The sequence below is a fragment of the Vulpes lagopus genome, chromosome 23 (genome assembly GCF_018345385.1).
Source record: "Vulpes lagopus strain Blue_001 chromosome 23, ASM1834538v1, whole genome shotgun sequence".
Lineage (NCBI taxonomy): Eukaryota > Metazoa > Chordata > Mammalia > Carnivora > Canidae > Vulpes > Vulpes lagopus.
In genome coordinates this window covers 50,099,275-50,111,329 of record NC_054846.1, presented here as the reverse complement: position 1 = coordinate 50,111,329, position 12,055 = coordinate 50,099,275, and the positions used below count along the sequence as shown (strand labels likewise).

Below are 12,055 nucleotides of genomic sequence, written 5' to 3'. Positions count from 1 at the left end.
TTTTTTTTTTTTAAACTCAGGACCCTGTGATCAAGACCTGAGCTGATATCAAGAGTCGGATACTTAACCAACTGAGCCACCTGGGCTCCCCCTTTCTAGCCTTTTGAAATATGTCCTCTGTATCTCTCTTTTCAAACTCGGCATGGTAGTTTATAACTAGTTTTATGTCTTGTTCATGATAAATAGAAAATGCATTTTTCTCTTAAGATGGTTAAGTTTGAGATATCTGTTGAACATTATGATGATAAATTGCAGGTTGCTGTTGTTCAAACTACACTTCAGTTTGCAGTCCCTTATCTAGAACTGATTATTTAAGAACTCTTATAGTGAATTAAATCTTTTTACAAATTATGTATTTTTGTATTTTCATAAATGTGTTTGACTATTACATTTTTAAAACATGCCTAACAGCAGTGCCATGGAAAAACGAATTCTGGCGTTACCTTTTTACGAGCTATATGCTCTCTCAGTAATAATGTCTACCTGCAGAGTCATGGTGAGAAGAGAGAGAATTATATCCTCAGCAGTAGTCACCAGTGCTATAGTTAGCGTTAAGCACTGTTCTCACTCGCTTATGGAACCTGTGCACAGCCTATGTATGAATTGTGTACCTATAACATAATTGGGGCCTAGTGCTTGGCACATAGTAGTTTTTCAATATAATAGTTACTTTTTAAGATTATTTATTTATTTATTAGAGACACAGAGAGAGAGAGAGAGAGAGAGACAGGCTCCATGCATGGAGCCTGACGTGGGACTCGATCCCAGATCTCCAGGATCACGCCCTGGGCGGAAGGCGGCGCTAAACCCTGGGCCACCAGGGCTGCCCCATAGTAGTTCTTCAATATTGTTCTTTCCTCCATCCTAATCCCCCCCACTTGACAGAAAGCATTTTGATTCCTAATATTAATTACCTTAAAATAAAGTATTCTGGGGTACCTAGGTGGTTTAATTGGTTAAGCGTCTGCTTTTGGCTCAGGTCATGATCCCAGGGCCTGGGAATGGAGCCCGTATCAGGCTCCCGGCTCAGTGGGGAGCCTGCTACTCCCTCTGCTCCTCCACCCACTTGTGCTTGCTCTCACTCTCTCTCTCTCAAATAAATAAAGTCTTTTAAATAAATAAGTAAATAGAGCATTCTGTCTGGATGAGGGGTCGGGGTGGATTGAATAATTGGTGACTTAGCTCTGCTCCCTTCACTGTGGTGGATATTGGCTGGCCACATAGGTTGTGAGTGCCTAAGAACACTTGTAGGCATGCTGGGCATATGTCCTACCTTGTGCCAGCAGTGTAATGCAGACTGGGGAGGAGGGCACGTGTGCAGGGAGTTAAGCCTCACTGGTCTTACCTCATTTCCTCCTGCGGCTGAAGGGAGGTCTCCACACCGACAGTGCCCATGTTTGGCGCCTGACCTGCACATGCGATGAAAGTTCCTAAAACGGGTGTCTGTACTTGGCCCAGCATGATGAATAGCACTGGTTCTGTTTCTGAAAGCCAGGATGCATGTAGGTAACACCTGCTTGACAAAGATTTACAACTGTTCCCCAAGCTGTGCCTCTGCAAATTGCAAAACTGGGTCATGCTTTTTGTAAGACCTATACCTTAGAGGCGGGGCAGAGGCAGTTTTATTTTTTATATATTTATATATTTATTTATTTTTAGAAGAAGGCACTAAAGGGAACAGAGCTGGTGTGTGTTAGGAGTTCTGAAGTGCTTGCTAACATCTAGCCAGCCAGTTGCCCAGGTGACTTGAAGTTGGGATGAAAAACAATTTCTGGCTGAACTTGGCTGTTTTCTAAATAACTTCACACTGGGAAGATGAATTGGGCAGGAATGGTTCAGCCCGGAAACAAGTTCCACACTTTTAAATACTGGGCATGCCGCAGCTTAACCTCTGGGAAATGAAGCAGAGCAGCTCGATGGCTGGCGTGCTCACAGAGGCAGGCCCATTATTCCAGCATGGCGCTCAGTTCTCAGGCTGGGGGACGACTGGGCCATAGGCACCTATTTGGAGAGCAAGTCTCCATGTGTGGCTCGTGATCCTTCTGTGGGAGCACTTGGTGTAATGGAAAATATCTTTCACTTTTAGTGCAGCTAGCTGTAGCCCGACTCAATTTGTACAGGCTGGACTGAGTTGCTCTGGGTTCTCATTCAATTAGGTGACTGATGAAGTTACTTAGCCTGCTGGAGCTCAAGTTTTCCCTCCCTGGTGAAGTACCTCAGTTGGGCTGGGCCTCTGCCTCCTACCAGGGAATTGGAGGGCTGCCTGAGAAGTTGGTCATCAAGGGAGTTTTGGAAAAGCAGATTCTGCTTTTCCCTATGACTCCATGAATCCTCTGAGCATTAGCTGTTTGGCTCTTGCTCCACTTTCCAGCCCTTCTGTCTATACATCGTACATCCCGCAGGAGGTAGGACGGTTGGAGTTTCTATGTCCACCGTGGCCCTATGAGTTGGTTTTCTGTCCCTGTCTGTGTTCAGAAGATGGTCCTCCCCCCTCGCCACTGCTGCCTCAGTGCCTTGTTGGCCAGGTCAGCCAGGTCAGCAGCTTTTAACCACTCATGGAGTAAGCTGCTATCTGCTGGCTCCTTCAGGAGATCTAGTCAAAATGCAGGGAAGGTTCCTCTTAAGAACAGCCCCCTTGAATCAAAGCAGTCTTTGTTGTGCTTCCGCCAGGACTGTCTTGGACATGCAGAACAGGTGAGAAGGGGATCAGGCAAGCTTTGGAAGATTTGTTAGCTAACCCTTGGTCCTCTGAACATTCAGGGAGTCCCACCTACGGAATCTTTTTTTTATAGTTGGCCACACAAGAAGAAATGAGATAGAGCAGCTTCAGCCCCCTGAGATGCTCTTAAACAAGGCACTAATTATTTCTGCATTGCTATTCCAAGCCTGGCCATTTGCAGGACTCTGCTTCATTTTAGGCTTCTTATTCTTGGTTGTCACTGCAGTACTGAGAGGTAGGCTGGCTGGGATTCATTTAGCCAGACTTCTTATCCCTGCCAGACTTCTAAAGCTTCGGGTTCAAAAGAACTTGCAGAATCAACTGTGCTTTTGGTTTGTCCCTGGTTACTTCTGCCTCCTGCAGCTCGTTGATTTTTTAATGTACCATAATTGGGAATTAATCTACGAACAACAGCATTTGGAAAAAATTAATTGTGTGTGGAATGTTTGATAATTATGTGCATATGTTAACCATTTCTTTGCTCTTTGTCATTTCAGGCATCGCTCACCGCGATCTGAAGCCAGAAAATATATTGTGTGAGTCTCCAGAAAAGGTACATAGGGCTGACTTGGGGAAGGGGCAGTGTCAAAGTTTACATGATGTGGGGAAGCCACCTCCACTCTCAGTTAGGTCGTTAGCAGTTTCTTGGCCACAGATACCAACCTGCACTGATTATTACGGACACGTGAGAATGTTAGACCAAATGTGTAGTGTTTCTGCATTCCTTTTTTTTATTTTTATTTTTTAAGATTTTATTTACTAGAGAGAGAGAGCAAGAGAAAGAGAGCATGAGCGGCGTGAGGGATGGAGGGAGAAGCAAACTTCCCACTGAGCAAGGAGCCTGATGGGGAGCTGAATCCCAGGACTCCCTGGGACTCCAGGATAATGACCTGGGCTGAAGGCAGACACTTAACCGACTGAGCCACTCAGACGCCCCATGTTTCTGCATTCCAAATTGGGTTAATCCCTGTCTCATCTTTGCTCTTTATCAATAGTGTGATTGGCTTAAGCCTGAGAATTTGTAGAATACATAAGACCTGCACAAAATGTTTTCTAGACTAGTGCACCTGTCTTTAGAGCGGTGGGTGTGAGTCATAAACAACAACTGAATCTTCTGTGAAGCAAATCTTTGCCCTAAAAGGATGTTTATGCTATGGTATATATGCCAGCTAGTGCCCACCACTTAAAGTAATAATTAGGAAGCAAGCTCCTGAAAAGGGTTTCTGCTTCCATTTGTATTCCCAAAAGTGCCCATTAAAAAGCAAACATGTATATGTAGTATTGAACAGATGCAACCTATTTTAGACTTGTACTAGCAAATGGAAGCATTTGCACTAGCTATAAGTGTGTCAGCAAATGGAAGCATTTGCACTGCTATAAGTGTGTCAGGATCTGACAAATTCGGTGTTTCTGTGAAGGGATTGAGGCCCTGGTGGTTCTGCTGGCACATATTCATGGCTCTGTGTGTATGTATATGGGTGCGTATGAATGAACACATATTGTTGGGCTGAATTAAGGGATAGCCTATAAATAGGAACGAGTGAATGTGTTGAGTGTAAGCTGCTGCTTATAACTCTTTTGTGGGGAGTAGTAATACATTAGCTCAAATAAGGTCTTGTGACTTCCTGTCAGTGGGTCTGGCATAAGACTTCATAATTTGTAACTGTTATTATGATTGTTAATAATCATAGTTAATAGTTCTTGAGTGCTTACATTGTGCCAGGCACTTATATTTTATTAAGTACTTATAAAATCTTATGAGGTCAGTACTATTATTATCCTCACTGTATGGATGATGAAACTGAACTGCAGGTAGATTAAGAAGCCTGCCCAATGTCACCCAGCTGGTAAGTAGTAGAGTATAGATTAAAACGAAGATAGTATGACCCCAGAACTCCACAGGCGCTCTGAACTATTCTGTTGCCTCTGGGTACAACATGCTTTCATGGCTTTTGTCCTCTCATTTGATCTTAGTGGCTCAGGATTGTTGCTCCTTTTCTGTGATTGAAAAACTAAAACTAAGAGCGACTGAGCATCAAAAGGCATTATCCAGAAAATGAAAAGATAAGCCACAGAATGGGAGAAAATATTTGCAAAGCATGTATCTGATAAGGATTTAATATCCAAACTATAAAGAAATTCTAAAACCCAACATTGAAAAGACAACCCAATTTTAAAAATGGGCAAAGGTCTTGAATAAATATTTCTTCCCAAAAAGTATACAGAGGGCCAGTTATATGAAAAGATGCTCAACATCCTTGGTCATTAGGGAAATGTTGATCAAAACCACCATTAGGGGCACCTGGGTGGCTCAGCCAGTTAAACATCTGCCTTCTGCTCCCAGGGTTCTGGGATCATCTCCTTCCCCCATCCCCCAACACCTGACTCCCTGCTCAGCGGGGAGCCTGTTTCTCCCTCTCCCTCTGCCCTTGTCCTGGCTCATGCTCTCTCTTACTCACTCTCAAATAAATAAAATCTTAAAAAAAAAAAGAAAAAGAAAAAGAAAAGAAAAGCCACCATTAGACACCATCTCACAGCTACTAGGATGGTTAGAATTTTAAAAAAAGGAAAAAACAGCGAAGAGCAAATGCTGATGAAGCTGTAGAGAAATTGGAACCCTCATACACTGCCGGTGGGAACAGAAAATGGTGCAGCCACAGTGGAAAGCAGTGTGGCAGTTCCTCACCAAGCTTAACACGGGGTTGCCATACTGCTCAGCAGTTCCACGCCTATGTATTTATCCAAAAGAACTGAACACAGAGGCTTGAACTTGAACATTAGTGTTCATTGGAGCATTAGCCACAACATCCAAAAGCTGGAAACAACCCAAATATCCATGAACAGGTAAATGGATAAACAAAATGTGGTCCCTCTGTACAATGGAATATTGTTCAGTTCCGATCCACACTACACTGTGGACAAACCTTGGAAACAGTATGCTAAGTGAATAAGCCAGACACAAAAAGACAGATATCGTGTGATTCCATTTACATGAAATACCTGAAATAGCCAAATTCATACAGATGGAAAGTAGATCGGATGTTACTGGAGAGAAGGGAGGAATGGGGAGTTTATAACTGATGGTTTTGTTTGGGATGATGGAAAAGTTTTAGAAACAACACTGGAGATGGTTGCAGAACAGTGTGGGTATAATTAGTGCTGCTGTGTTATACATTTAAAAATGGCTGAAGCAGATTATTTTATGTTACACATATTTTATCACAAAAAGGCTAAGTGGGGGAAAACAAGAGTACAAGAGAGAAAAGAAGGAGGAAGGGAGAGGAGAGGAAAGAAAGGAAGGGAGGAAGGGAAGTTGAGAGACTGTGCTGGCTTCCTCAGCAGGTCAGTGGCTAAGCTGGGACGCCCACAGCCTGCATTTTTGAGGGGCTCACTGTGCCGTTCCGCATGCACGTGAAGTGTCCTCCTAGTTGGCTCATGCTATCTGTGGTTTCAGGGGCAACATCCAGTTTGGGTGACCAGCCATCACAGTTGGTTCAGGCCTGAGGGGTTTTCCAGGATACACAACTTTCAGTACTGCAGCCAACAAAGTCCCAAGCAAGCAAAGACAAGCTGGTCATCCCAAGGCACCTAAAGTGGTACCCTCCACTGAATGAGTCACAAGGAGTCTTTTCACGAATACATACTTAGTTCTGTGATTCTGCAACCTACACCATCATCTGTCATCTGTGGGCAAGAGTTCCATAGGTTTGCTACTTGTTTTACTAAGTTCACAGTAGTCTGACACCACGTACCACACCCACTTTCTCTTAGGAAGTGAAAAAAGAATATGGGGCAGAGGACACCTTACAATAAATCCTCAGGTGATTTCTAGTTAGCCCAAGGAGAGTAAACATGATGTGACAGATAAAGCAGGGCTTTGGCATGGCAGCCAGAGAGAGAAAGAGACAGAGTGTGTTATGTGCAAGAGTGAGAGTCAGCGAGTAAGAGGCCCCTACCCTCCACACGGGGGGAAGGAGTGAGGGAGGGTGAGTGTCACAGTCACATTGGTCTCTTCATGCCCTTGGGTTTCTTATATTTGTAACCTTTGATTTTTCCTTCGTTTTCAGGTGTCTCCAGTGAAAATCTGTGACTTTGACTTGGGCAGTGGGGTGAAACTGAACAACTCCTGTACCCCCATAACCACACCGGAGCTGACCACTCCAGTATGTATGGCTGGGCACCCTGTACCACCTCCTTCAGGGCTCCTGTACATTTGAAGTACCCCCAGCCCAAAGGTGGAGTCCAGAACAGAGGGCTAAGGAAGGAAAATTGAGTGTTTCTACCTCACTACCAGCTGCCTGAGTTGTCCTTTGGCCACGGCTTTGTGAGCCACCGCTACCCCGTCAGTGCTCAGTTGCGAACAAAATTGACATGAGAGCTTTTAGTTTGGGGCAGGTCCTCTGCCAATGATGAGACAAATTGTATCTATGGGAACAGACTGGGCCCTGACTCCTGTCCCAGGTGGAGACAGACATTATCCCACGCCAGCCCTTTGCATCTGAGCACATGATAGCTCTGAGTCCCACTGTCCCTGGCAGCATCTCAGCACACCCCCCTGTGATGGAGGATGGAAAGTGTGGTCTCTCTGTGGCCAGAACTGAGAGGTCCCAGCTCTCTCCATGTAGAATCACTTGGCTAAGTTACCTTGTTGCTTCCTTCACTTCGCATTTCATGCCCAGATGTGCAGCTAGGAGCTGTTCTTCCTAAGACGTCTCTTGTACATACCTGATGTACTATAATTATTATGAATCTTTTGAGATTTTCACGCTTCATAAGTGAATTTTCCTAATAACCTTTTTTAAGACCTGCATTTCAATATGCTCATGTCTTATTAAAATTGACATTATTAGGGATCCCTGGGTGGCGCAGCGGTTTAGCGCCTGCCTTTGGCCCAGGGCGCGATCCTGGAGACCCGGGATCAAATCCCATGTCGGGCTCCCGGTGCATGGAGCCTGCTTCTCCCTCTGCCTATGTCTGCCTCTCTCTCTCTCTCTCTCTCTCTCTCTCTCTCTCTGTAACTATCATAAATTAAAAAAAAATTGACATTATTAGAAATGTTTCTGTATTAGCTACCTTGTTCTCAAAGTCATTAACTCTAATTGCCAATAACATGGAAAATATCCTTTCTCTACTTCCTATCTTCCCATCTAATTAGTTGTGTGTGTTGAAGGCCAGGGAGGTATCTCTTGGCAAGCCTGAAATAATGAAGAGGGGATCAAAAAGAATTTGTTTTGTTTTTATCAGCATTTTCTATGCAAAGATGAAAGGAAAGAATCCCAAATTCTTTTTTTTTTTTTTAATTTTTTATTTATTTATGATGGTCACAGAGAGAGAGAGAGAGAGAGAGAGAGGCAGAGACACAGGCAGAGGGAGAAGCAGGCTCCATGCACCGGGAGCCCGACGTGGGATTCGATCCCGGGTCTCCAGGATCACGCCCTGGGCCAAAGGCAGGCGCCAAGCCGCTGCGCCACCCAGGGATCCCGAATCCCAAATTCTTATACTGGATTTACCACTCATGTGCTTGAACCATATCCTTACCCCAATCTAACCATTGTTTTCTCATCTATAAATGGGAGAAGCAGGGAGATTCGATTTGTTCTAAGAGCTCTCCCAGCTTTGATGGTATCTTAATCCTATATTCTCATACCTCCTTTGTGTAAGCTGGAGGAGAAGCTTGGCAGGACTTAACTTTAAGAACTCCTTGTTTTATTGGGGGAACCTGGTGGTTCAGTCAGTTAAACATCCGACTCTTGATCTCCACTCAGATCTTGATCTCAGGGTCATGAATTCAAGCTCCATCCTGGGCATGGACCCTACTTAAAATTTAAAAACAACAGCAAAAAAACAAGAAAAACCTCCTTGCTTTATGGGATTGAGTGTCCACAGATGCCTTCCCAGAACCGTGCCCCTGGTATGTTGAAGTATCTCTATATTAAGTGTCTGCAGAGAGCTGAGGTAGAGATTCCTGCAGCTTCTTGACCAGGGGCCTCTGCCTATCAGAATAGGACCTGGAATGATAGGAAGGTGACCTGGAACTGGTCTTGTGGATCATGGGGAATGCTAGGACTCACTCCATTTATAAATGCTCAGTCGGCCCAGCTTTTCTAAGTGCCTTGGTGGTATCAGCCAAGCCCTGGCTGGCTGTCCTGACAACTCCCTGCTCTGCAGCCTAGCCTCCGGCTCAAGTTCCATTACCTTCTACTCTTCACCATCTCCTCTCCCTGTGACTAAACCTCTCCCTTCTCTGCTGTTTCCCCTCCTCAATCTTGGCCTCCACAGTGTGGCTCTGCAGAGTACATGGCCCCGGAGGTGGTGGAGGTCTTCAGGGATGAAGCCACCTTTTACGACAAGCGCTGTGACCTGTGGAGCCTGGGCGTGGTCCTCTACATCATGCTGAGCGGCTACCCCCCCTTTGTAGGTCACTGTGGGACCGACTGTGGCTGGGACCGGGGAGAAGTCTGCAGGGTGTGCCAGGTGAGCACAGGACCCACTGCACCAGCCTTGCTGGGGGTGGTCATTGTGGTTATGGGATGCCCAATGGGACTGGGCTAGAGGTGGTTTCTGCTCTGGAAGGAGGTCTCTAATGCCCTTTCCCCTTCTGCCCAAGGGCCAACAGTAGGGTGAGAGAGAGATAGTCAGACACTTAGCCCAGTTGGGCATTCAAGGGAGAGTTGCTAGAGGGTAACAGACCTGAGCTGAGTCTTCATGGGGGTATGAGACAGCTGCAAGCATGTGGGGAAAAAGAGTGTAAGTATAAGGTTGGTGCTGGGGGGAGCCAAGACCTGATAGTTTGCCAGGGGCTCATTTGTGAGGGCCACATATGAAGGGCCAAGGAATTTCGGCTGTGTTCCCTAGTTGGCATACCCACCCAGCCCTCCAAGTGGCCTAGCCACCCCTCCCTGTGAGGGGCATTCTGTGTGTGGTCTGAAGACAGCAGGAAGTAGGGATCAGGGGAGGGGCCCTGGCTTCTGGCATCCTGAAGCCATGAGCTGCAGCTTCAGCAGAGGCTGATGTGACCCAGGGTGACCAAATCAGTGGCAGGCACATCCTGCTTGTTCCCTGGCAGGGTGGCCTCAAGAGGAATCTTCTTTACCTAGAACAAGCTATTTGAGAGCATCCAGGAAGGCAAGTATGAGTTTCCTGACAAGGACTGGGCACACATCTCCCCTGAAGCCAAAGACCTCATCTCCAAGCTCCTGGTTAGAGATGCCAAGCAGAGACTGAGTGCTGCCCAAGTCTTGCAGCATCCGTGGGTGCAAGGGGTGAGTAATCTGGGAGGGGCGGCATCCTATCTCCTCAGGTCTGTGGCCTGGCCATGAGGAAGCTTTTATAGTAGTAGCAAGTGCTGGACGGCAGCCCAGGTGCTCACCTGTGCCAGAGGGAGACCATACGGCAGCTTCAGTCCTTGTGCACGTAGAGTGAACTGGCCACTGATGTTGCCCCAGAAGGAGCCCCTTAACCGGTCATAGACTTGGCTCTAACCTTGGCCTAAGACTAGGCTCCTAACTGACCCTTGCCTCTTAGGAATGAACAGAGGCCTCTGGGGGATTTGGCACATGCATCCTGCCGTTCTTGGAGGCACACAGTCTGGGAAGCAGCCTGGTATTGGTGCTGGGGGCCTGTGGCACCCTCCCCTTATATAGACGTATAATCAGCTAAGAACGCCCAGAAGCAGGGCCTTGCTTCCCTACTTACAGTGAGGATGCATTGGAGGCACGTAGATTCTCCTCGTGGTCCTTGGGTGCAGCTTGCCTAAAAGGGAAATGGTGGTATTTCCCCCAAACGAAGGATCCAAGTCTTTACCAGAAAACATTTTTAACCATCCTCCTCAGTGAGTCAGGTACTGACTTCTGCCCCTCTGAGGGGTCAGCCAGGCCTCCGTGATTCACTGTGTCATTGGGCTGCCAGGCCCTGGCCAGCCTCACTGGCCCTTCCAGGAGAAGGAAGCAAGCTTTGCCAGCCCCATGTTATGGGGGGGACCCAACCTAAGAACCTCTGAGTGGCTAATTCCCAGCCACTCAAGAATTGCTGTCTTTACTGAGCACCTACCCCTTGCCCAACTCTGGCGAGACTGGGATGAGTAAGACCCAATCCCTGTCTTCTTGTCTTGGTGGGGAGAGGGAGACAAGGGAATAAATGATGGAACAGTGTAGCAAATGCTTATCGAAAGTGCCAGGGGCACAAAAGGACGAGGCTTCCCCGCTGCTTGGATGGAGGTCGGGAGGTGGCTGGAGTGGGAAAGTCAAGTGACCCTCGAGCTGGGTCTTGGAGGACAGAGAGGACTCTGCCAGGCAAGGGATGCGTCTCCATGCAGAGTCAGCTGGGTTCAAGCTGTCCTCTCTTGCTCTGTCCTTGGAAGGTCTGACCCTGCAGGCACGCTTGGCCGAGTCTCTGTGCTGGGCCAGGAGCCTCTAGTAGCCTCTGCACTGGTGTGGGCTGGGCAGCTCTTGAAGGAGGGAACAGTGCTTACCCCCACGTCTATCCTTCCCATTCCAGCAAGCTCCAGAAAGAGGACTCCCCACGCCACAAGTCCTCCAGAGGTAAATGCTCCAACCACACCTGATGCCCTTCTTTCTTTGGCTTTGACTTTCCCTCAAACTGTCAGCCACGTTGGGTGGAGGTGGGACGGGGAGCCTAGCTCTAGGCTCAGGTGTCGACCTCCTGAAGGGGCTTCCCCACCTGCCTTCTCTGCGTGTCTCCTCCTTGCTTTCCCCTCTTCTCTTCCACCACCTGACGGCCTCCCCTGCCCTCCAGCTCCTTCAAGCATCTCGGGTACTGTTTGCAGGAGAAAAAACTCTTTCCATATCCACTGGCATCTAACTAAAAATCACCATTTATAGCCCAACAACCCTATCTGTAGGTGATTCACCCCAAGGTTTCCTCCTGCTGCTGCAGGTTGGTGAATGTAGCAGGAGAGGGCGCTGCGAGGCAGTTGGACCAGTTGTCACATCACCACTAGACTCCATAATAGTAATGGTCAACGCATGCCAGAAATGGTGCTAAGGGCTCTACAGAGATTCTTTTCATAATCTTTATGATAAATTTAAAAGAGAGGTGCCCCAGTTACTCCCATTTTGCAAGCATGCAAAATGTGGATGAGAAAACCAAGAATAGGGAGATTGAGGTAACTTGATACTCAGGGCCACACAGTTGCCTTGGGAGTTGGACTTTGAACCTAGATCTTTGACTCTAATGCCTTTTAACACAAGACCAGGTTTCTAGTGAACACTGCTCTGTTCCCAAGGCTACCACACCATGGGCACCCCTCCAGGAAGCAACCTCAGGACCGGTTGCTGGGAGTTGTACAGGGAAGTCTTGCATCCCTGTATTCTCCAC

At 47.1% G+C, this 12,055-nt stretch overlaps 1 protein-coding gene across 5 annotated transcripts in view; it reads left to right on the top strand.

The window, feature by feature from the left end:
- Positions 1-12,055, top strand: part of MKNK1 (MAPK interacting serine/threonine kinase 1) — a 42,561-nt gene that overhangs the window by 28,845 nt on the left and 1,661 nt on the right. For 4 of the 5 annotated variants that reach the window (XM_041738973.1, XM_041738970.1, XM_041738971.1 and 1 more), the window contains 5 exons: positions 3,217-3,272; positions 6,787-6,882; positions 8,999-9,193; positions 9,817-9,981; positions 11,216-11,259. In XM_041738973.1, the coding sequence (XP_041594907.1) occupies positions 3,217-3,272; positions 6,787-6,882; positions 8,999-9,193; positions 9,817-9,981; positions 11,216-11,259 (556 nt within the window). Of the gene's footprint in view, positions 1-3,216; positions 3,273-6,786; positions 6,883-8,998; positions 9,194-9,816; positions 9,982-11,078; positions 11,260-12,055 lie in introns of those variants that run through there. The other variant, XM_041738974.1, reaches the window with a different exon arrangement.